Raw genomic sequence first — 23,460 nt, 5'->3', positions numbered from 1 at the left:
ATTGCAGAAAGTTTTATAAATGCTAGCGCTGTAGTAACAAAAACATATTTTCCCTAAGACAAATGATAAACAGCATTAATTGCGGGGAAAACCATAAAATACATAATAATAAAACATGCATCATTAAGTAACAATATGCTATCTGATTGACTATGCCTAACATGTAATTACACAATGTCTTTATAAGTAAAACAGGTGCAGATTCAGATCAATTTCATATATACGTAATTCGCTGCCAATTTAGCCATATTGACGGAATTGCCGATCTTAGTTTGCTGATCAGTTATTCTATATTTACCAAATAATTAAGAATTTTACTCCAAAATGGATAAAAATCAACAGTCAAGAGCTCTAACTCCTATAAAAACTCAACTGACTTATTTTCCTTGAAAGTATTTTTTTATGATAGACGCTTCTCTTAATCTTTTACCTGATTGGAACAAACGAAAGTGCAAAATATTGGTCAAAAAGGTCTTTAATAACAATGACTTGTATAATACGTACACTGAAATTTTTAGCTATTATACGAATTAGCAGACGTGGTATCAATGCCAATGAGTCAACCTTTCACAAGAGACACAAAATTTAACTTATACGTACGGCATTCAACAATTTTTAAGACAGCATAGTCAACTATCAAAGGCATGGAAATGGCAAATGTAAAACAATTCAAATGCGACAAACTAACGGCCTTATTTATGTACAAAAATGAATGAAAAACAAATATGATATAAAACAAACTATAATTACTGAGTTAGAGACTCATGACTTGGGACAGGCACTTTCAGAATGTGGCGAAGTAAAACTAGTTTGAATGAGCGCCAACTCCTCCTATCCTGGGATAGTGGTGTAACTGCACAGTACATATACATATTTACTCTGCGATTAACTGGCCACAATTTTAAAAGCTTCCTTTACTTATGAGCTTCGAAATTTTATGATTATGTATATGATTACAAATATTGAATCCCAAACGTTCATGATGTATGCATCACAAGAAATAATTGACTTGTTAACGATATACTAATATATTTGAATCAATTTTTTCAGTTCTTTCAAGATAAGTTTTTTGATTGGCATCAGTTAAACTTATTATAACATCAAAAGATAAACTTTAGGACAGTTAATACGAAGCAGTTCTTTGTGTTGCCATGATGGGATTCTTGCGACTAAGACATTTCTAAAAATCATAACAATAAAAAGGTGTCTTGTAGATATAAATGTTTAATGTCGGAATTCAACTTTTCGTTTCTTTTCGACGAACGAATAGACATTGATATTCGTGCGGAGAATTTCTTTTAGAAAATCTTCCAAAGTCTGCGGTCCACCATTATCTGGACTGTCACTACTGGTTCTAGGTCGCCATCGAATTGAAACTGTACTTGTTCCATGAGTAGAATGATGATTGGCTAAAGGATCACCTAAAATTATTCAATTGCAATCTAGTTATATCAAAAAATATTATGACGATATAAACTCTTGGTTTTTGTGATTTTGGGTATCTAAAGTTACGCCTATATTTCGTTTCATTTACATGTATATTAATCGGACTTTCAAGATGAAGACCTAAAATAGTGCGGAAGATTATGGCCATGTTTGATATTTTGGTTTGTTGGTTTGCATGAGGGGTCGTCGTATACATTTTGAAAACTGCTGGTATTTGACCAGTTAGGTCAAAATAAAAGATTTTTGGTTGAAGTTAGTGACGACGACGACGACGACGACGACGGACTACGAACGCCAAGTGGTGAGAACCAGATAACTGTCTATACGCTGTGTAGTTCTTAATCGTACACAATTCTAAAATAAAAAAATAAACCAAACAGGAACTAATTGAGATTGAATATTGATAACAAAAGACGACCATTTGAGTAGCTCCTGGCTTATAATTTCCTTTAGACGGAAGTGACCAGACGCTTAAAATTCGTGGTAGACTTGGAAATAAATTTTACTGAAGATAAAATTGCTTTGTTTTTTTTATAACAAATTAGACGAAAACTTTCAAATAAAAAAAATATGTTCTTACTTTTAGGAAGCTCTTCATGCGGGGGAGAAAGTGCTGGGCCATCTGGTAAATCTAAACCAGGTTGCTCCTGCAAATTAAAACAACATAAAGAAAGAACGCTCGATGTATTCCATTCATAATTAATCTTTTTGAATTAAAGTAAATAGTTCTTGCGAAAATAGCATTTCAAAATTTAATCAGTTAATAGTGTCGGTAATATAAAAAGTCGTAAATTTTCACGGAAAAAAAGTAAATACATAATTATATATTTAGTGGTCCGCAAAAAGAATATTTTCAAATGATGGCATGTTGACACTTGAAGAGGTTGTTTATCTGCATGTAAAGTTATCATTAAAGCATTTGTATTCCATGTTTGGTTTAACCAATTAATTTTTGTGATCAATAAAATTCCTACTCAACATAAGGTAATAAAACTTTTGTCATTTCACATATCACACCCGAAATAAAAATGGCTGGTTGCCTTTTATATAGAATTATCCCCGTTTGTGCACATTTTCACTCTCAAAAAGTATAATTCAGAAGACTTACTACTGGAGGAGTGTGATCATGTTCCATACATAACTCTTTGTTGTCTTCCAATGTGCCAGTTCTCACATGACAACCATCATCAGGTGAAGACCTGTAATTCTTTTGACATGTACGCTCGTGAGTTCCCCAAGTTGACCTAAAATAAAATACAAAAATACAAAAATACAAATAAATTCATTATATCAAAAGAATTGTACATTAATACCACAAAGAGCTGAGGGTTTACAATTTTATAACCTTGACCCATAACCTCGAGATTTAAATCTTATGTTTGTAATTAAATTGTATACGTATCCTTAATTAGACCGGAAATGATTGTAAAAAAGTGACAATAAGTCTGTAAAATGTAACTTAAAATAGTATTTCAGCTTGATACACAATCCTTGTTTACAATACATCTTTCAGCTGTGGTCAACAATTTATCAAATAAAACCCTTGAAAACAGGAACAGTTTACCCTTCCAAATACTTGATACGATTTGTATCGTGTATTTTCTGCTTTGTAGATTATAGTGCATAATTTTATGTCGCCCATGGTCTTATTTGTTCATTTTGACGATTTGCCTTTTCGTAGCTTACATTAAATATCTTTACCTAGGAACGGACGATCCGCATAATTGACATATCTTCTTCGTCTGACAGTTTTTAATGTGGAAATTAAGTGTCTTGAAAATAAATTTTCTCCCACAAAACTCACATTGTGAGAGTCTAAATGGACACCATGATGTATGATTTTGTATACTTATTCTTTTATCTCTGGCGTTACATCCCCTTTCAGAATTTGGACAACTGATATTCGTGAGTAAGCATATCAACTTGTGTTTTGAAATTTTGTGCCTGGCCATTGTTTTTCCACAACCTATGTTTGGACAAGAGACAACCGCCATTTCGCAATCGTCCAAGTGAAAAAGCTCTTCTTCACGAATCATCGTTTTTTTACAAAGCTTGCATTTTGTTTCAGACTTTATACAATACTTCTCATGTTCATGTATGTCTTTTTTCATTATTGTTTGACCACATTTATTGCAAAGAAATGAAGCAAACAAACAGATCTCTGAATGTTTGAAGGCGTCTTTTTGTGTAAGTCGTTGGGCACATCCATAATGGTTGTTCGGACAAAAAATAGTGCGATGTTGACATTTAAACAAGTGTTGTTCTATTCGACATCTTATGATTTTCTTTCCGCATCCAGCTGATGGACAAGTTATCCTGGTTAGTGGACATTCCTCGACATGTTTATCGACACACCATTTCGGAAGGAAAGTCTGGCAAGCTTTGTTTGAACACTTGATTGTTCTATATCTGCATCCTTCTGCATGGCTTATAAATCTTGTGAATTCTCTACCACTACAAGCAAATGAACAATGACCGTACCGGCAGTTTAGAAAGCAATGTTTTAATACACCTATTAATCGCCATAGTTGAAATAGATTGATGTTGTGTATTGACTGATTCGAAGCTTTTTCTTTTAATGCCGATTTCTTTACTTTTTCAATAATATTACGTGTCCATGTCAGTGTTTTTATTCCATTCCATCTTATTCGTCTAAATTTTGGTGGTGGATCTATAATCAAATAAAATTATAATTGTAAGAAACACCAAACGTGATACAAAAGTGTTTAAAACTCTTATTGTTAGGTATAAATAGTTTCCATTAGTACGTACACTTGCTTGAAAGTTTCAGATGGCAAGACGAACGCAAGCCCTCACCAAACAATTGAAAACCTTTTTAAAATGACGACTACATCATTCAACAAAATATTCAACATGATTCCCGTCCATTTTTTCAAGATTAATGAAACCATCTACATTTAACTTTTGCAAAATTTGACTTCCAAAATGAATGTTCGTCTTTTTATCGACGAAACCAATGAAGCTAATGTTGCTTAGTTGTTCATATCCACGTAAGTTGTTTTGGATCAGTGTTGTTGGACGAAACCACGTATAAGCAACAATAAAAAGTTATTATTTCAATGAGTTGTAGTTACGCAAAGCAACAAAGCGCTCAAATGCAATACTCAGACTCTTCTTGATAACAAGATCTAAGTATAACAACAAGTTACTAAACGTGTTTGAAACTTGTATTGAACGCTCTGTCTTTCTCATGTAGTGAAGTTTGTAATAACCTTTTGATTTTGCCGGGTCGAGCTGGAAGAGAAAAATGGGTACCTTTTTAGTGTTATCTACTATTCATACAGTTTTCAATCCAGATCCATAAAACTCCACAGAAAGGTTGCACACTTGATCATATGTAATTGTTTGACAAATTTTTTAATTATTCTCAAATGTTGGATAATTGTGGCATATTTTTCAGGAAAAATTTACAAAAGACGTTCCCTATTTCGTGTAATCAACTCCTCGTAAAATTGTCAACCCAGATCCAGACCTACAAACTTCACAGATAGAACAGTGTACCTATCACTGTGAAGTTGTTCGGAGGTATATCCCCCATTTTCGGGTCCTGCCAACATTTTGTAGGTACATTAAAAAAAGCGTATTAAATTCAGACAAAGTTTACAACCCTTTTTAATGGGTTTACCTTCCGCATTCTCTATTTTCATTTAATTATTTCACTAAGTATTTTCATAAGCCATACTTTTTCTTCCAGTTTGGCTATTTGAGCCTTTAGTCCTTTCATCTTGATATAATCTACTTGCCTATATCATTGTATCATGTAGTTGGTTAATATATTAATTATAAGCAGTTATCTGGCTTAATTGTGCTGATTCATTTTATGGCCCATGATGTGCTCTCATACTTATGAACTGTGGTTTCTTAATTATGTTTCGTGTTTCCGTATTTACTCAATTAAATTCTGTCCTGTTTTGTTTGCTTAACCTTTTGTATAAGAAGTAATCCATAGTATTTAAATTGGGTATACTTATCGTTATGCGAAGTAGATACTTTGTTATGCAAAGTACCTATTTTATCATGTAACTACAATTACTTCCCGTTTCTAGTGTACTTAAACTTAATAATCTTCTTAAAGTAAAAAGAATAAAAGATGATTTGAACATGCCAAAGAGACAGAAACCAAATAAGACAAACAACAAAATATAAAATCAAGTTATAAAGTCATATCAGTGTCATATTTTAAAACATACATTAGAATAAAAAGTTGATTAATAACGATATGAATTTGAATATTTCAACGCTTCATCATAATTTTAACGCAACTACGAATCCCGCCAAATATTTATACTTACGTTTGATTAAACAACCACAGAAAGGTATTATTTCCCTGATAATATAATTGCAGTTTTTATCGTCAGTTTATGCAAATTGTTTATCGAGATCATTTTTACTTATGTGTAGAAGCAATATTTTTTAAATGAAATTGAAAGTTTGCAGAAAAAAGGTATGTTCTCTCCATATAAAGATCGTTCTTTATTGATGGTTAGATATTCTCGCGACCTCGAAAGAAAACCAAAATATATCTGCCTCAATCTCAGCAAATAAACAAATAAGTGTGTTGATATATTAAGTAATACACCAGAATCTGTGCCTATACGATACCATCCACACCAACCCTATCACATTTGTTGATCTTTAGGATTCCTGGATTTGCTGTGAACCGCAAAATCTGGTTTCAACCCTAAGTTATCTATAATACTAAAAAGACGAGGTCTAATTTATCAGCCGTCATCACGTAAAATCGACGAATCAAAGAATACAACTAATATAGTGCAAAGGTGTAGATTAAAAATTACATCACTCCAGGTCCTTTTGTTATCCACGTAATTAATATTGCCAATAATTAAGAAGTTCCGGGTCGAGTCCGATACCGATACCAATAGTATATTCACCTGTTACCTTTACCTTATCTGTACGTTCCGCATCTGACAGGCGCATCACCAAACGGTATATTCAGGATTAATATGCTATATACACGGGTCATTATCACAGGGTTGACACTACTAAATTGTCAAATTGTTAACTATTGTAGTATTTTTATTAGTAAGACCTTTTAAGAGGTTAACAATACGAATACTTAAAATCTGGACTAAAAATAAGGCGTATAGGTACAGTTTTCAATTTGTCAGCGAATCAAAGAATTCAACTTTATTTATAACTAATATAGGACAAATCTGTTGATTAAAAACTACCCCATTCCAGGACCTTTTGTCGCGTTTCCAAATATCTAATATTACCAATAATTGATAAGTTCTGGACAGTTCGCCGGGTTCAAACAGAAAGATTTGAAAGCAGAGAAAACTGTGTATCTTAAAATCGGCATGACTTTATCAGATGACAATACTAATACATTGTACTAAAATAAGACTTGCGCATAGTTATATACTTTAATTCAGTCACGGATCCGCGATATCACGGGTGTGCACTAGTCATATATTATTTTTGTGAATCCCAATCACATATTATCATGTACATGTGCTGTAAGTTACAAATTGGTGTAATTTCAATTCCGATGGAAACCACCTTACTTAAAAAAAAAACACATAATTTCTATTTAAATCAGACTGTTCACCTGGTAAGGGACATACATGAACGGACATAACGACCAGAAAATATAACGCACACTCACTATGATAGACAGGGCATACAAATATAAATAAAATTAAAAACCAATTCTTCAGAGAACATTTGAAGGTCTTTCCACCTCGATAATAAGAAAGAAATTGAAAACAAATTGTTAGAAAATGTCACTTCGTGTAGATGTAATGTGGTAAATCAAACTGATATGAAAAAAATTAGATTTATAGGTTTATGCAGAAGACTTAATTGTTTAATAATGAACCAGAAAGATTTTTTAGCAAAGGTAAAAATCTAAAACGTTAAAAATTGACCTTTGACCTGGACCTCGATTTTGAGGTCAAAGGTCAGTCATCTCAAATCAAAAGACCCCAGGTCAATCACTTGTATGATTGTGGAGACATACTGATTTCAAATACATCAGGGGAGAACACTCCTATAAGGGTTAACCAAAACTCTTCGACTTGAATAGCTTGAAGTTGCACCTTATTGTAAACAGTTATTTGGCAAACACATCATATCATTTACTGTAACAGTTTCTTTTGAATAACGATAACAAGCAAAATTCAAAATTTATAACATAACCTTGACCTTTGACCTTGACCTCAATTCCCTTCAAATGGACCAAGGACTTCATATCAAAAGACTATGCCTCTACGACTTATAACGTACGAATTAATCCAACATATCGCCTATCTTAAATTTTCAAAGGGAAATAACTCCCATAAGATGTCTTACGATCACTTCAGTCAAAATTAACCAATCATTCTTAAAAGCAGACAAACAATTTGTGAAAAAACAGTTTGTTAAAATATTTTACGGTTTTAGAGATATAGCGATAACAAGAAAAAGGGGACACGGGAAGATAACTCCTATAAGAATAAGTGTTCGGTCACACAGGGTGAGTTTTGATACCCCCATTACTGTACAACATCATTGGCCAAAAATCCATTCGATATGTTGTAAGACAAAAAAGCATCTCAGACGGCAGAAGAAAAAAAATAATCAGAAGAAAAACAAAAGTGGAAAGACCTAAATATTATGATATTTTCAAACAGAGTGTATTAGAAATATTACCTAGCATGGCTTTCGTTAATCGAGTAATAGCTTGCGTCTGGTACATCATATTACTTGATCTAGTAGTTGCGTATTTCCAAACATGAATACAGTTTAAGACTTTCAGGTATCTGGGTATTTTACATGGCTGAAGGATGATTGGTAATACTCGATGAATTCCTTTCGTTTTCATGTACTTCCAAATAGAAAGATTGGCCATAAACATACACAATTCATCAGACAGAAAATTCTTTGTGATAAAAAGCATGGAAATCTTGGACTGTTCCATTCCTTTTTCGATATGACCGCGCATGATTGGTTGACCTGGTAGCCCATCACGATCAGGATTGTAGAACAAACAATTTCTATTCTCGAAGGGCTGTAGCAATCCGTTTACCAAGTTACCATCATCTTCACTATAATTGGCAAATACATGGTATTCTTTGTCTTGAAGGTTAAGAAAGTTTTTCCATTTACTTTTCATGGTGTTTATCTAAAATTGTCATACAAATGTCAACAGGTGGGAAGGTACAGAAATATGAGTGTACTATAAAAAGCAATCACGGAAGATACTTTGTACTCCCAAAATGTTCTAAATGTTTGGGTTTTTTAACAAATCTACAAGTCTGGTAGTTTTTTTCTTGGAAAATCTAAAGTCCTTGTAATAAAACAATGTTTTCAATTGATTGTCTAAATCTGATTTTATTATTTGAATTTTTATTTTTGAAACATTTTGAAAATTGTATTGCGATTTTTTTAAGGAACTTACAAGCAATTATGTAAATTACTGTTCTGTTAAATTTATATTCCAGTTATATTCTAAACAGAGCCATGTGTATATGTTTTCTTAAAGCGCTATCAAATAAAATCATTACGCCTTCATTTGGTAACAAAAAAGTCAAAGCAAAGCCAATTGTGCACAGTGAGCAGATGCATAACAATAGTGTTTATTTAATTAAATACCTTAATTTATTTGTATCAAACTGTTCCAGGTAGAGCTATAGTGAATACTAACGTTGTGCCTACATTGAAAAAAGTGTATATAAAAGATTGCAAAATCAAACGACAGCATACAAAGTGCATAGACAAAATGTGACCATATTTCATTGCGCTCTAATGTATTCTCCATGAAGTGTATTTTAATCTCCCAGAACAAATTTATTCTAAATTAATAACCGAAATCACAGAAAATAATTGAACTGGATATTCAATATACATTTTCTATTTGAGCTGTTCATTTGTGTTAATAACACGAGATTCTAGATTATGCAATTTTTCATATTACGAATCTAAATCAGATAAAATAAAACACCACAAAATTAACAACGTACACACACACACACACACACACACACACTAAACTAAATTAAAGATATCTACGTCGTACATATATAGCTATGTGTTGTTAATTAACAATTAAATTCTAACCGAAAAATAAATTATTCTATCACTATTCATAATGCGACCGATATTGTAAATGATTAACAAAAAATATTTAAACAAAAAGAAAATATGTTGAGATACTTACATAAATCGTTTAATCTTAGGTCGTTTTAGGTAAAATGAGAGTTAAAAGTAATGAAAATCTGGATAAACCTAGTACTACCAAATGTCGTGATACACAATACTTCCTTGTTATCAAAATAGAGTGATCCTTCCTGATACATTGTGCTAACAAGAAACTTATTTAGTTATTATTCCGTAGTATTTGATAAGCCGACACGCTGCTTATTTATAAATGCAGGTCATCTTGGTTAAACATTTCTGTTCCTTGTTCTTTTGTTTTCACCTGTAAAATATATTTTGGTTAACAGTGAACCGAGGCAGTGAATAGATGGTGGAAAACGAAATAGTTATGTATTAAATACATTTAGCTACAAAGAACACGTGTTCGATATAGAACAGGGGCAAAACACATCAATTGAAAATAAACAGACAACGCCATGGCTAAAAATGAAAAAAGACAAACAGACAAATAATAATACACAATACATAACACAGAAAACTAAAGAATGGGCAACACGAACCCCACCAAAAACTTGGGGTGATCTCAGGTTCTCCGAAAGTGTAAGCAGTTTCTACTCCACAAGTGACACCCGTCGTGTTGCTCATATTATTACAAATCCGTCGATAGTCTATTTTTACTATAAACAATCTGGATTGGTTTATTGTTTTGTGGCAGTTTAACGTTCAACAGCAAATATTGCATTTCTATTTATTCATAACGTTGAATGGTTGATGTAAGTGTATTACCCTGTCTTGTGAAGAGCTACCCGTTAATTCAAATCTTTCACATCTTGCCTACAAGAATAATGACAACTTAAACCCGGGAACGTTGTTTTAATTATCAGTCTTGGCTCTTACGATTTAATTTCTTGTAGTCATTTGTATTATCTGAATTGATTTATCTGAATTGATTTATCTGATTTGAACATCTTAACACAAATTTTGTCTGTAATTTTATGGAAATACAGTCTATTGTCTAGATATTCGGGTGTTGGGCAATTTGGGTGTTGACCTATTGGACTGTCGGGATATCGGTTTATCGTATCAATTATTTGCATTGGTATTTGATTTACATGCACTTCGAGTCTATTTTGAAATATCCCGATATAAAACTAGCAATATATATCAAGCCTTCATTTCGAAAAAAAAAAATAATCATTATTGATATGTTAAGATGTATAACTGGATTTCGCAACATGTTTAGAAAAACCTGCTTGTTTATTCTTAATTTTGTAAATAAATCATTCCAAAAAATCTCTTACAGTAGTACTGCCAAATCAAAAAAATAGTACTGAATGTATTGAAACTATTTTCGAGCTAGGCCTATTACTAGATTAATTTGGAAGGTTAATAAAAGTAAATTATGGTTACAGAATATTAGAAATTATGTCTTCAGAAAAATAAATCAATTAGTTGTTTACAAAAAAATATATAGTACGCAGATGATAAACAACTATTTATTTACGTCTTTCGCTTTGCTTTCAAATTTACAGCATTGAAACTAATTGTACAATCAATGAACAAATACATTTTGTTAATCTTTATCAAGGTTTATTGAGAACACTTGTCAATTTGTCACATTCATTCCTTTGATTTTTTAATTTGTTCTCTCTTTAGTGTAAATTTTACAGCAGGATGCTAATTTAAACATCGGAATTTCACCTTTTTAAAGCCACCTTCTGATTTTGGTATTGTTTATTATCTGTATTGGCGGTTTATTTACACAAATCTTTTTAATGGCTCACCAATTTGCAGCAATTGCATACATTCGCACGGAGCAGTCAAATAAATAAAAGAAGGAAATTACTGGGAAATTTGCAATTGAGATAAATTACCCTTTCAGTAATCGAATTTTCTCACAGTATTCTCCGGTTTTGCAGTATTTCTACTTTCTTTCAAATAGAATTTAATCTACTTAATTTCAACTACGGCGGAGGAAATTGCAAAATATCTGTTGAAAATTTTAACAAAATGATTCCGCTAAGAAATTTGAAAAGGCTTCTTTCGGATTTTATTTGTATCGATTTGTAACGTAATCCATTCGGATAATTGTCCTACTCATACATGTACGATTTTTGTTAGAAAGTACCTTTGTTGTCTAAATATCTATATTTTACGATGATGTTGTCGGTCTTGTAATGACAGTTTATATGTGTTCGATTTTATTACCTGTTTTAGTGGATATGTTATCCACATATCTCTGCATCCATTGTTTATGTAAATAAAATCAAGTTAAGAGTCCCTCACAAAAGTCTAATTCAGCGGCTTACGCATTGGGGAGACAATAAAATCGAACTTGAGAAAGGAAAATCAACTAGCAAAACTTTAGGATCATATTAAGTACAAAAGGCGCTAAACTGGTTGAGACGACAGGATAAAAGAGAGGCGACAGATAACAAAGGAACAATTAAACTCATAAGTCGAAATATGCTGACAACGTCATTGCAAACCAAAAAACTAACAACAGACAAGTTTTAGTTACTTTTATATATTTCGGAGTTTAGTATGACACCCGTTGTCACTGAACTAGTATATATTTTTGTTTTACTTTTCTGACAAAACAAAACTAGCGTCAGTGCAATTGTGAAAATACGGGCGCAACTGGACGCTTGTCAATAGTTGGCTTACACTTCATCCTCATCGGTCAAGTAAAATAGTTGTGGCCAATGATATTAGTATTGACCCTGATCATGCCATACTTTTGCTGACCTTGACTGCCTGTAATCAAAACCTTGCATAAATCCTAGACAAAGAATATGGACATTTTTTGTTTCTTCTTACAATATTGATAAGAAATAAAACCTATACAAATTGAAACAGTAGCCTATATAGCTGAAAAATTAGTGTATAAAAATTTACTGCCAAAATGTTTTTATAACTATAAAACTGTTTGCCTTCAAATCTAATTCATTTGATACAACAAAATACATGAAACAGTATTGTGTACAATATTAGTGATTCAACAGTTATTAACCAATCAAAAATTCGTGATACTTATCAAAGATTTATTAATAACAGTATTGAAATAGTATTAATATGTTACAAAATTCATTTACTTAATAAGAATTTCGGATTTTTTATATAATGCTCCAAGGACATTTATATTCAGTTATACGCGATGGATTGATTGCCACTTTGTAATAATCTCAGAATTATGACAGATACTCCTTCATAAATATAGTTATCTTGATAAAGAATGATGACTTACTAAAATGAATAACCCTCAAATCGTTTCTCTTCTTTAGTTTAGATATGAACGCAACACTAAATGAATTTGATACGTTCTAAGCGTCTTTTCTGAATTTATCTTCAACTGGGACGCTAACCGAATTTTATACAACCAAGGATTCACAAGAACCGAAACAATTGAAGAACTAGAGCTATATGTCCAGAAAGGACAAAGTAAATTAATAACATAATCCACCAAAGGTTTATTTTGCCAGGTAGGGTTAAACCCTTAGGATCTGTTTCATTTATTAATTTAGAAACTGACAATTTTGGAAAGGTTTGTTATAAATCATATCAGTATCAAATTATCTTTTACTGACTAGATATTAATCTAGTAGTCCTCTTGCAACGGTATCGACCTACTTTTGTAAAAAAAAATTAAAAAAAACTTTATAACTTCCACGCGCCCGAATGATTTTGCTGTATAAATACGTGTATTGAGTAATGAAGATGCAATTGGGAAAAAGATCCGACGAAAGATTATTCAGTATGACAATTACATTGTTAATAATTCTATTCGAAATTTTTACCGTTTGAGATATTATACTTAATTTTAGTTTCTTGTGTACAATTTGGAAATTGGTAAGGCGTTCATTATCACTGAACTAGTATATATTTGTTTAGGGGCCAGCTGAAGGACGCCTCCGGGTGGGGGAATTTCTCGTTACATTGAAAACCTGTTGGTGACCTTCTGCTGTTGTTTTTGCTATGGTCGGGTTGTTGTCTCTTTGATACATTCCCCATTTCCATTCTCAATTTTACTGTTGAAATCCACTTAAAGGAGACCTAAACAGTTGTCTCATATAAGACCGGTGATCCTTTAATTAATACAGGTTCAATCTATAAAAGTTCACTACAGTAAAATAAATGGTCTTATTACACAGATGTCAGCTTAATTAATACAGATAGTCTTTAAAGCAAGTGTCGGAATAAACAGCACATGCATATATCGTAATCCTACATATTCTTTAACATCATTTACAAAGGATAAAATTTTACAAGATCACAAATCTGTCTTTCTTTTTTCTTTTTTGGTATTAAAAAAGAAAACAAAGAAAATCTACCGTCATTATACTGGATACCAAAAACTCTGTATAAAGAACGATACATCTCTAGATCATCACGATGTTCGACTAAACATATTTATTAAGTGCTGACTACTATTCTTTCTACAGTAAAAAGTAAAATCACAAAAATACTGAACTCCGAGGAAAATTCAAAACGGAAGTCCTTTATCAAAAGACAGAATCAAAAGATCAAACAAATTAAACGAATGGATAACAACTGTCATATTCCAATGACGTGGTACAGATATTTTCTTATGAAGAAAACTGTGTATTAAACATGGTTTTATAGCTAGTTAACCTTTCAAACGATGGCCTTTAAAAATATTGTAATGAGATATATCTAACCAGTGGTGTCTACATATTCTAAAGTTCTACTGTTAAATTTTAGATCACAATCTCTGCAAATTTGCAGCAACATTAAGACCTATGATTTATCTACGCTTTACACTACTATCCCCCTTATTCAAATGAAAGATAAAATCCACCATCTCATTTAACAGAGCTTTTTCTATAGAAATTGGAATCATGGGTATAAATTTCTTGTTAATAATTTTCATTGTGTGAACAATCGCGAAATAAGCTCTATTTGCTTGGGCTTTATTTTGTTCACGTATTGTAAATACAATTGTCTATAAGATACACAGGTATGATTTTACTAGTTAATAAAAGTATAAACTATTTATTCTACGTGGTCGCTCGTTTAAAGGCATGTTCGTCATTGAATGCATATTTCTTTGGAACTACAATTTGGGTGTCACATTTTGAGTTTCAAAAACAAACCTTTAGCCCGTTAAAACATTCAAACAACATATAAACCGTTAACGTTACATAATTACTTACTGCAGTATAAACGATTTAATTTGATTAAACAACATGCTTTCGTGTCACTCAACATTTTATGGGTAGAAGCGATCGGGAGGAGAAGTAGATATATTTTCTATCTCATTATTACTTTTTCCCCCATCTTAAAATCTGCGGCATACACATCTATTAGTATTATTCGATTTTAATATGATTTCCTGCTAGACCTTACCCTGCTTTAAGAGGTTGTTTCATGGTAAAACAAAATATCAGTGTATAATTGCTCAAATGTATTAGAAGACAGCCTTTCTTAGCATGTTTACTTTTAATATGAAAAAAATAGTTTCTTCTCTTTGGAGCATGATAGCTAAAGGAAATTAATATCTGCAGCCCGAATGTTTTCCTCGTAGTTTCAAAATCGATATTCATTAATAAGGTATTATTTGTTCAATAGTATAAAAAGTTATTAAAGGTACCAGGATTATGATTTGGTACGTCAGACGCGCGTTTTGTCTGCATAAGACCCATCAGTGACGTTCATATCAAAATATAATAAAGCCAAAAATAGGTACAAAGTTGAAGAGCATTGAGGATCCAAATAACATATATATGCTAAGGGTGTTAATTTGTTTTCCCTTTTTAGATAGTAAGAATCATTTGAATAGCATTTAGAAAACAGTTTATATATTGATTCAATTAATATTACTGGAAATACCGTCGTAAAACGCAACCCTATGCCCTATAGCTTTTGGGAGAGAGCTTTATACTGGAAGCAGACTTAATTACAGAAAATAGTTTTACTAACATATCTTCCTATTGATAGCAGCTTTGTTCTAACAGGAGACAGTACGATCTATAATCAGGAGAAAACGGGCAGAAAGAGGAACATCAATAGACCTTTCAAAACTGGTGTGTATGATGAGGCCTGAGTTCACGCGATCGCAGTTAACTTCATTTGAATAAACTATACATTTGATAAAAGATGGTAGAACTTAATGTCGAGCGTTAGAAGAAAGGATAATGTCCTCTGTCTTCCAATTTTTACAATATCATTTTATGGACATCAAATTCTTTGGAAACACAGGAAATTTTTTATCATTACATCAGTGTTTACGATTGCTGAAAACTCCAGTCAGTGTCTGTAGGGTGCATAATCAGTATGTAAAACTTTTTGTATTTGTACTTCCCATCGATTATCACTTGTTCTTATTCGATACAATAACTCTATCTTCTGTGTTGTCTTGTCCATGATAGTCCGTCCTTGATAACAAATCTTCCCAAAGTTGTCTTATCGATTTATTTGCAATTGGTTGAGCGTCCAGTTGCAATAAATTAACACATACTACAATAGCTAGTGATAGATTTTGCTAAGTTGGTCAACTCTTGTAATATAACCGTCTTGAATGTACTCAGGTACACATTTGATTAGTCATTCAAATTACTCGAAGAGTGCTTCGATTCTTTTGCCGTCAGATAAATATGGCCATAAGTTTTATTTTAAAGTGTCATTATATAATAGAACGAAGATAAATTTTCTTTAGATATCCATTAGCTTTGTGCAAAGTGAGACAAATGGAATATTTAACTTAAACCGATTCATCACATGACACATTTGACGGCTTTTAGATGATAACAAATACGGAAGAATTCCAATGTTACGTAATCATAGACATCTAGAATTTCTTGTGTAAGGGACTTCTTTAGATATTTGCTAATTTATTTGAGCATGGCTTATTTCAATTCCGTTTCCCGATTATGTCTTAAAGGTAAATCTACGCTTCTATGTAAAACGTCGAATAAGACATTTTATCGCTGCGATTCGACCAATTAAACCTTTTGTCGCAGGAAACTATTCGGAATTCAAATATTTTTTTTAAAAAGTGCAAACGATTTGAATATCCTTAAGGTTTCCATCGTAATATCAGTTTTTCCGTTTTACTGAGATCCATAATGTAGACACTTGGTATATAAATAACCATATTGAAAACCTGTCCTGTTCGTACCACAGAATTTAGAACACTCCTAACATCGACCTATAAATACATAACTGCATTAAAACCGTAAATGATATAATGCAATGGTATTGTTTTTTCGGAGATCAGCATGGTATACAGCAACAATGGTTAAAAGATAAGTAATGCTTTTGGAAAAACCCACCAAAAATACAATAAACATATCAGCAGTAAGTGTTTGAAACAGATTACCATTACCGGGCTAGAAAGGAGAACGTTTATGACTCAAACCAAACTCATTTGTTCGCAAACAAGAGAACATGATCTGCTTAACATTCTAGACTACTTGAGATCACCCCAAGTTGTTGATGGGTTCGTGTTGCTAAGACTTTAGTTTACTTTGTTGTGTGTAATGTACTATCGTTTGTCTGTTGGACTTTTCCTTTTTTTTGCCATGATGTTGTCAGGTTTTTTTTCTACTTTGAATGTCCCTCTTATCTCTCGCCCCTTTTCGTGATGTCAGCTGAACGTCAGACGATAGTTTTGCCGAGAGAATCTGAAATAGCAAATGTAAATTGCAATTCTAAAAAATAAATTTGATCAATTTTAAAAATACAACCATACGTTCTGCTTTTTAATATTCTAGATTGCATGGTACTTTGATGGAAAACCGACACTGTGAACAATGGTAGAAGAATAGGCAAAGTAAACAATCAAAATTGTGTTTCCTTGTAACTGAATTAAATGATCATTTTACACTTGTTTTCTTAGGTGTTTTTCAATAAATTCATGAGGAATTTTGGTCCTCAATGCTCTTCAACTTCGTACTTTATTTGGCTTTTTTAATATTTTTGGATTCGAGCGTCACTGATGAGTCTTTTGTAGACGAAACGCGCGTCTGGCGGATATACAAAATTTAGTCCTGGTATCTATGATGAGTTTATGCATATTGGTATTTCGTATATATATAATTACTGATACCGCCTTAACTATTATGAATGAACTGTTGTTACTTGGTAGTATGACAGATAGGCGAACCAATCATGAATACCCTATGCTAAGTAAAATATATTGTATTTTTTTTTTATGTAATCACCTGTATGACCAATATAGATCTGACACTTGACAGAAATAAATTCTTAAGAAGTTGGCCGATTCTTTGCCTGTGGATAGAGTTCTAGTCTTATTTTAACGACTCATAAACTCATCATAGATACTATGATTCAATTTTGTATTACGCCAAACGCGCGTTTCGTCTACAAAAGAATCATCAGTGACGCTGAAATCCAAACATGTTAAAAAGACGATATAAAGTACGAAGTTGAAGTGCATTGAGGACCTAACTTCCAAAACGTTTTGCCAAATACAGCAAAGGCAATCTATTCCTGAGGTTGAAAAGTTTTGTAAACAGTTTATTTATAAATTTGACCATATCAATGATAATTCATGTCAGCACAGAAGTGCTGACTACTGGGCTGGTGATACTATCGGGGAATTAAAACTAGTGGCTATCAAACAAAAAAAGTGTGTACTAAATGAAACACTTAGTAGAAGAGCATTGTAAGCCAAAAGAACCAAAAAGATTATGCCAGATAAGCTTAGGGTCAACAATCCTTGGGTTTGAAAGAGGGACGAAAGATACCAAAGGGACAGTCAAACTCATAAATCTAAATTAAACTGACAACTCCATGGCTAAAAATGAAAAAGACAAACAGAAAAACAATAGTACACGTGACACAACATAGAAAACTAAAGAATAAACATAACGAACCCCACCAAAAACTAGGGGTGATATCAGGTGCTCCGGAAGGGTAAGCAGATCCTGCTTCACATGCGGCACCTCCACATGCGGCACCCGTCGTGTTGCTTATGTTTATGCATGTTTGGCATGCCTTAAAACCAGGTTCAACCCACCACTTTTATTCCCCTTTAAAAGTGTCCTGTACCAAGTCAGGAAGATGGTCATTGTTATAATATTGTTCGTTTCTCTTTGTGTTGCATTTTAACGTTGAGTCGTTTGTGTTTTCTCTTATTTTTGAGATATTGAGATAAGACGTGGCACGGTACTTGTCTATCCCAAATTCATGTATTTGGTTTTCATGTTACATTTGTTATTCTCGTGGTGTTTTGTCTGATGATTGGTCTGTTTCTGTGTGTGTTAGGTTTCGGTGTTGTGTCTCCTCTTATATTTAATGCGTTTCGCTCGGTTTTGGTTTGTTACCCCGATTTTGTTTTTTGTCCATGGATTTATGAGTTTTGAACAGCGGTATACTACTGTTGCCTTTATTTATGTGATTACAAATCCGGTAAATAGTCTAATTTGGTAGGTCAAATTCATGAAAGGGAAGGGGATTGTAGTTACGACGTAAGGAACATATCCGATATCATTTGTGAAACGGTTATTCCATAACGGTCAACCAACTCGTGATGGCGTCCGTAAAATTTACGATGAGATGATCTTCACCATTTGGAACTCTTGTTTTAATAGCTTCCTTATGAGCAGTAACCCTCTATCAAGAAAATCATGATAGGAAATGCAAGCTCGGGAATATCGTATCAATTGGGAGATATATACCCCGTATGCAGGTGCTGCTGGAATGTTGCTTCTTAGAAATGGAAAGTTCACAATTGGAAAGCTGAAATCATCTCTTTTGTCGTAAAGTTTTGTCTTCAACCGACCCTCATTGTCAATTTCTAGATGTAAGTCAAGATAACTTAACTGTATCTGTAGTATCCTTTATCTCCAATTCGATGGGATAGATGCGATCCACATAGTCACCAAATTTTGAATTGTTTAGTGGAAGAACGTCATCTATATAGCGGAAAGTAGAGTTAAAGGATATTGCTAACTTCTTATCTTTCTTCCTAAGAAGTTCCTGCATGAAGTCAGCCTCATAATAATAAAGAAACGAGTCAGCAAGAAGAGGGGCACAGTTTGTTCCCATTAGGATGCCGACAGTCTGTTGAAAAACACGTCCTCCAAACGTTACAAATATGTTGTCAATCAAGAAATCAAGCATCTTGTTTAAGTGTATCGAATATTTCTAAGAAACGTAAAAATTTAAAATATAGACGCTCCTCACTTTAGTGTCTATATATATATAGTCTTTTCATCTCTAGAATTCAAACTGAGCGTTAAGCCTTTTTCAACTGATTTGTATAGTTCGTTCTTATGGTGTACTGTTATACCACTGTCCCAGGTTAGGGGGATCCCGCTAACATGTTTAACCCCGCCACATTAGGTATGTATGTGTCTGTCCCAAGTCAGGAGCCTATATATCAGTGGTTGTCGTTTGTTTATGTGTTACACATTTGTTTTTCGTTCATCTTTTATATAAATGGGTTTTGCTCATTTTTTTTTGTTGAAGGCCGTACGGTGAACTATAGTTGTTAATTTTTGTGTCATTTCGGGTCTTTTGTGGATAGTTGGCAATCATACCACATCTTCTTTTTATATTTTATCCTATGACACTAAGCACGAACTAGATAACAACAAAAGGCAATCTTTGTAATTTTGTGTTATGCATGTTTATAACACAGGTAAACTATTATTGTAATGAAAATAAACATTGCAATATGTTAATGTTTTATAAGACTTCAATCTGTGATACAAGTAAGGGGCTCTCTTCTATTGCTGTTTTGCCTTAATTTTTTGTCTATTTAAAACCCCAGTAGTCAGCCTGTCAGTGTTGACAAAAAAAAATCATTGATATGGAAATAATTATTAAAAGTAAAATCACAAACATACTCTGAGGAAAATTCAAAACGGAAAGTTCCTTATCAAATGGCAAAATCGAAGGATAAAACACATCAAACGAGCAATTACTGTCATATTCCTGACTTGATACAGTAATTTTAAAATGTAGAAATGGTAGATTGAACATGTATAACAGTCGCATCAGATTCCGTTTTATTTACAACGATGCATGAACAACAAGACATGATAAGTACAATTGTCAAAATATGGGTACAGCAGTCATCACCATGTCACAATCTCAATCAGTGCAAAATGTTTTTCTCCAAATACTAAGAATTTTCTATCCAAGGAAAAGATAACCTTATTTTTTTCCGACGTAGTCGGTATAGTTTCGGTTTGTGCCCTTTGAACTTAAGGACGCTTAACTATGGCAACAGAATACGCATGCTCGAAAATGCTTTCTGTGATTGGACAACATGCTGTCATGGTGGGTGATTTGGTTGTGTTTGAAAAAACGTCTCGTTAATATAGCGTGATCGAAAGTAAGTGAAAAACTATAAATATTTGAACTAGATCTTACACAGATTTATATTGTTATTGAAATAATTGTTTCTCCAATAGCTCTTTGCATCCATGACAGGTGTTTATTCGGGACAGTTATATAATTTTTTTAATGTAAACTTTGTTGTACGTACATGACTTTTAGAACGCACCTACGCATGTGCGATATCCGCGTTTTTTTTAAGCATATACTCAAATTTAAATACGTCGGATATCTTTTTTAAAAATAGTTCTTGTTGGTAAACACATTGGATTTTATTTCGGGTCCTCCATGCTCTTCAACTCCGTACTTTATTTTACCTATTTATCTTTTTTGATGCAAGCGTCAATTGTGAGTCTAATGTACACGCAACTGACGCACACAATTTTAATTTTAGTATCTATGATGAGTTTATTAACTTTATTTTAATATAATATATCTGTAAGAGAGGAAAAAAAGTCAATAATCTGATTATTTTATTAATAAAAATCCACACAGCTTCGAAGAGGTAATATCGAACTCAAAACTTGTATTGTTTCCACAAAAATGTATTACGATGATATGTATATATTTTCAAGATATTTCAGGGCTTGCGTTTCCTACCATGATTTCCTTATAAGGCAGTTTTTAACGTGAAGGTTCCATGTGTAAAGTTGAAATATTCTTTTCGTAAACTTTACGGACGAAATCCAGAGTTTTTCCAACTGTCGTAACGACAATCCCGTACTTTTTTCAATGTTACTTATCATCCGGTAACCTTTCCGGAGCACTTGAGGTCCCCACATGTTTTTTGGTCCTCAATCTTTAGTTTTCTATGTTGTGTTTTGCATACTGCTTTTTTCTGTTGGTTTGTTTCCATTTTTGCCATCACCTTTTCAATTTAATTTCGACTGAGTTTGAACTTCTCTTTGTTATCTTTCGCCTCTCCTATTTAGTGGATAAAAATTACTTTTTTCCTAAATATGAAGTCATTCTCATATGTTTAAAGGATTCAGTCGGCAAAAAAATTAGCACAGTAGGTTTTCATGAGAATGTCGATTGTTTGCTGAAAAAAATATCCTCCAGCTTAACAATTTTTTTGTTAATAAAATTAAACATCTCAATAATGTTAGTAATTTCTATTTTTGATGCCAACTGGGTTTACACTACCAGGGATCGAAATCACGACTCCGTCCGCAAGGTGGCCTCGAATATGATGCATAATACCACACGACCATCAATGCGGTTGAAAAACCAAACAAGGCCTACGAAAAGAGAACAACAAAATAAAACAGAATGTTCATCAGAAACAAAATAGCTGATATCATCGAGATGCTTGAATTTTGGTTAGTTTCTTGGTATGTTAAATTTGCTTATTTTCACATCAATATCAACTGTAATTTTGAATAAACAGTCGTTATTGAAGTAAAACTGGTTACCATTTGAGCTATATGAGCCTCAAACAAATTTAAAATTTAAAATTTGAAAATAATACTAAAATTGAGAAAGGAAATGGGGAATGTGTCAAAGCGACAACAATCCGACCAAAGAGCAGTCAACAGCCGAAGCCACCAATGGGTCTTCAATGTATCGAGAAACTCCCGCACCCGAAGGCGTATTAATTTTGATACTACTAAATCTTCAACCTCCGAAACACTGTATATGCTCTCCTTGCTAAGCTAGTTTAGCAAAGCAACTTCAACACTGTTTCATAGTTTCCAAATCAGACCACTCTAAAATATGGAATGACAGAGTATGATGATCTACGATAAACTTAATGTTGGAAATTAATCGGGATCGGGTAGATAACTCGGAGTACAAAGACTTAATTGCCAAGTTATTAGTCGACTAAAGTATTGTCACTGATATGAGCATTTCATCTATTTTAAAGATCATACAATAAAAGCAAAATTTAAGATCAAAAGTATTTTAATAAAATATTACAATACTAATCCCATGATGCTTAATGATTGATAAGGAATAAAATATTTCTTCGCCTGATATAATATAGATGTGGAGATATTAAGAGGAAAGCTGGTAAACCAATCATTTAACACGCAATTGTTAAATTAAATGAAGAATTATATATAAAAAAATTCTGACGATGTGCATCAGAAAATAAATTACATAGAACTTAAAAAAACGACATAATACATAAAATGAAAAAAAAAACCGAACTATTGTACATAGACTGAAAAATATATTGCGCCATTATGGACAGTTTTGTGTATACGAGACATTCAAATGGAGTAGGATTCAATCTGTGACTGGTCGGTATCTTTGATGAAATAGAATTAGTCCATTATGTAATTTGCTTTTTTTTTACTGGCCTGATTTAGATAAAACATTCTTAGTAAAACTTATATTTCGCAATTAATGTATTCGTATTCAAACTGAGGTTCCGAATCCCTCAATCATATTATATTTTTGAAAACATTTTCTATTTACTTTTGTCCCTTTTTCGGGTTTCGGTGCTCTGAATTGAATTATGCAATCCGATGATACATACTTTTTACTTTCTTTAATTTATGGGTAATATGTTTATTTTTGTCACAATAATTTATTGAATTATATAACTAAATTTGAATT

At 32.6% G+C, this 23,460-nt stretch overlaps 1 protein-coding gene across 1 annotated transcript; it reads right to left on the bottom strand.

The window, feature by feature from the left end:
• Positions 1 to 1,224: 1,224 nt before the first annotated feature.
• On the bottom strand, positions 1,225 to 8,584 carry LOC134725066 (uncharacterized). Its single transcript, XM_063588609.1, has 5 exons — positions 8,122 to 8,584; positions 3,148 to 4,117; positions 2,555 to 2,690; positions 2,027 to 2,093; positions 1,225 to 1,421 (listed from the first exon to the last, which is right to left on the bottom strand). The coding sequence occupies exons 1-5, from the start codon at positions 8,582 to 8,584 to the stop codon at positions 1,225 to 1,227; spliced, it is 1,833 nt and encodes a 610-aa protein (XP_063444679.1).
• Between the last annotated feature and the right edge of the window lie 14,876 nt (positions 8,585 to 23,460).

Source organism: Mytilus trossulus, chromosome 1 (assembly GCF_036588685.1).
Source record: "Mytilus trossulus isolate FHL-02 chromosome 1, PNRI_Mtr1.1.1.hap1, whole genome shotgun sequence".
NCBI classification, from domain to species: domain Eukaryota; kingdom Metazoa; phylum Mollusca; class Bivalvia; order Mytilida; family Mytilidae; genus Mytilus; species Mytilus trossulus.
This window is presented reverse-complemented; position numbering and strand designations above follow the sequence as displayed.

Bases quoted from the DNA above. Each gene is read 5' to 3' on its own strand.
- LOC134725066 (XM_063588609.1), bottom strand. From the start codon at position 8,584: ATGAAAAGTAAATGGAAAAACTTTCTTAACCTTCAAGACAAAGAATAC. The intron at 4,118-8,121 runs GTAATATTTCTA...ATTTGATTATAG, and splicing joins ATTAACGAAAGCCATGCTAG to ATCCACCACCAAAATTTAGA. The intron at 2,691-3,147 runs GTAAAGATATTT...ATTTTATTTTAG, and splicing joins TGCGGATCGTCCGTTCCTAG to GTCAACTTGGGGAACTCACG.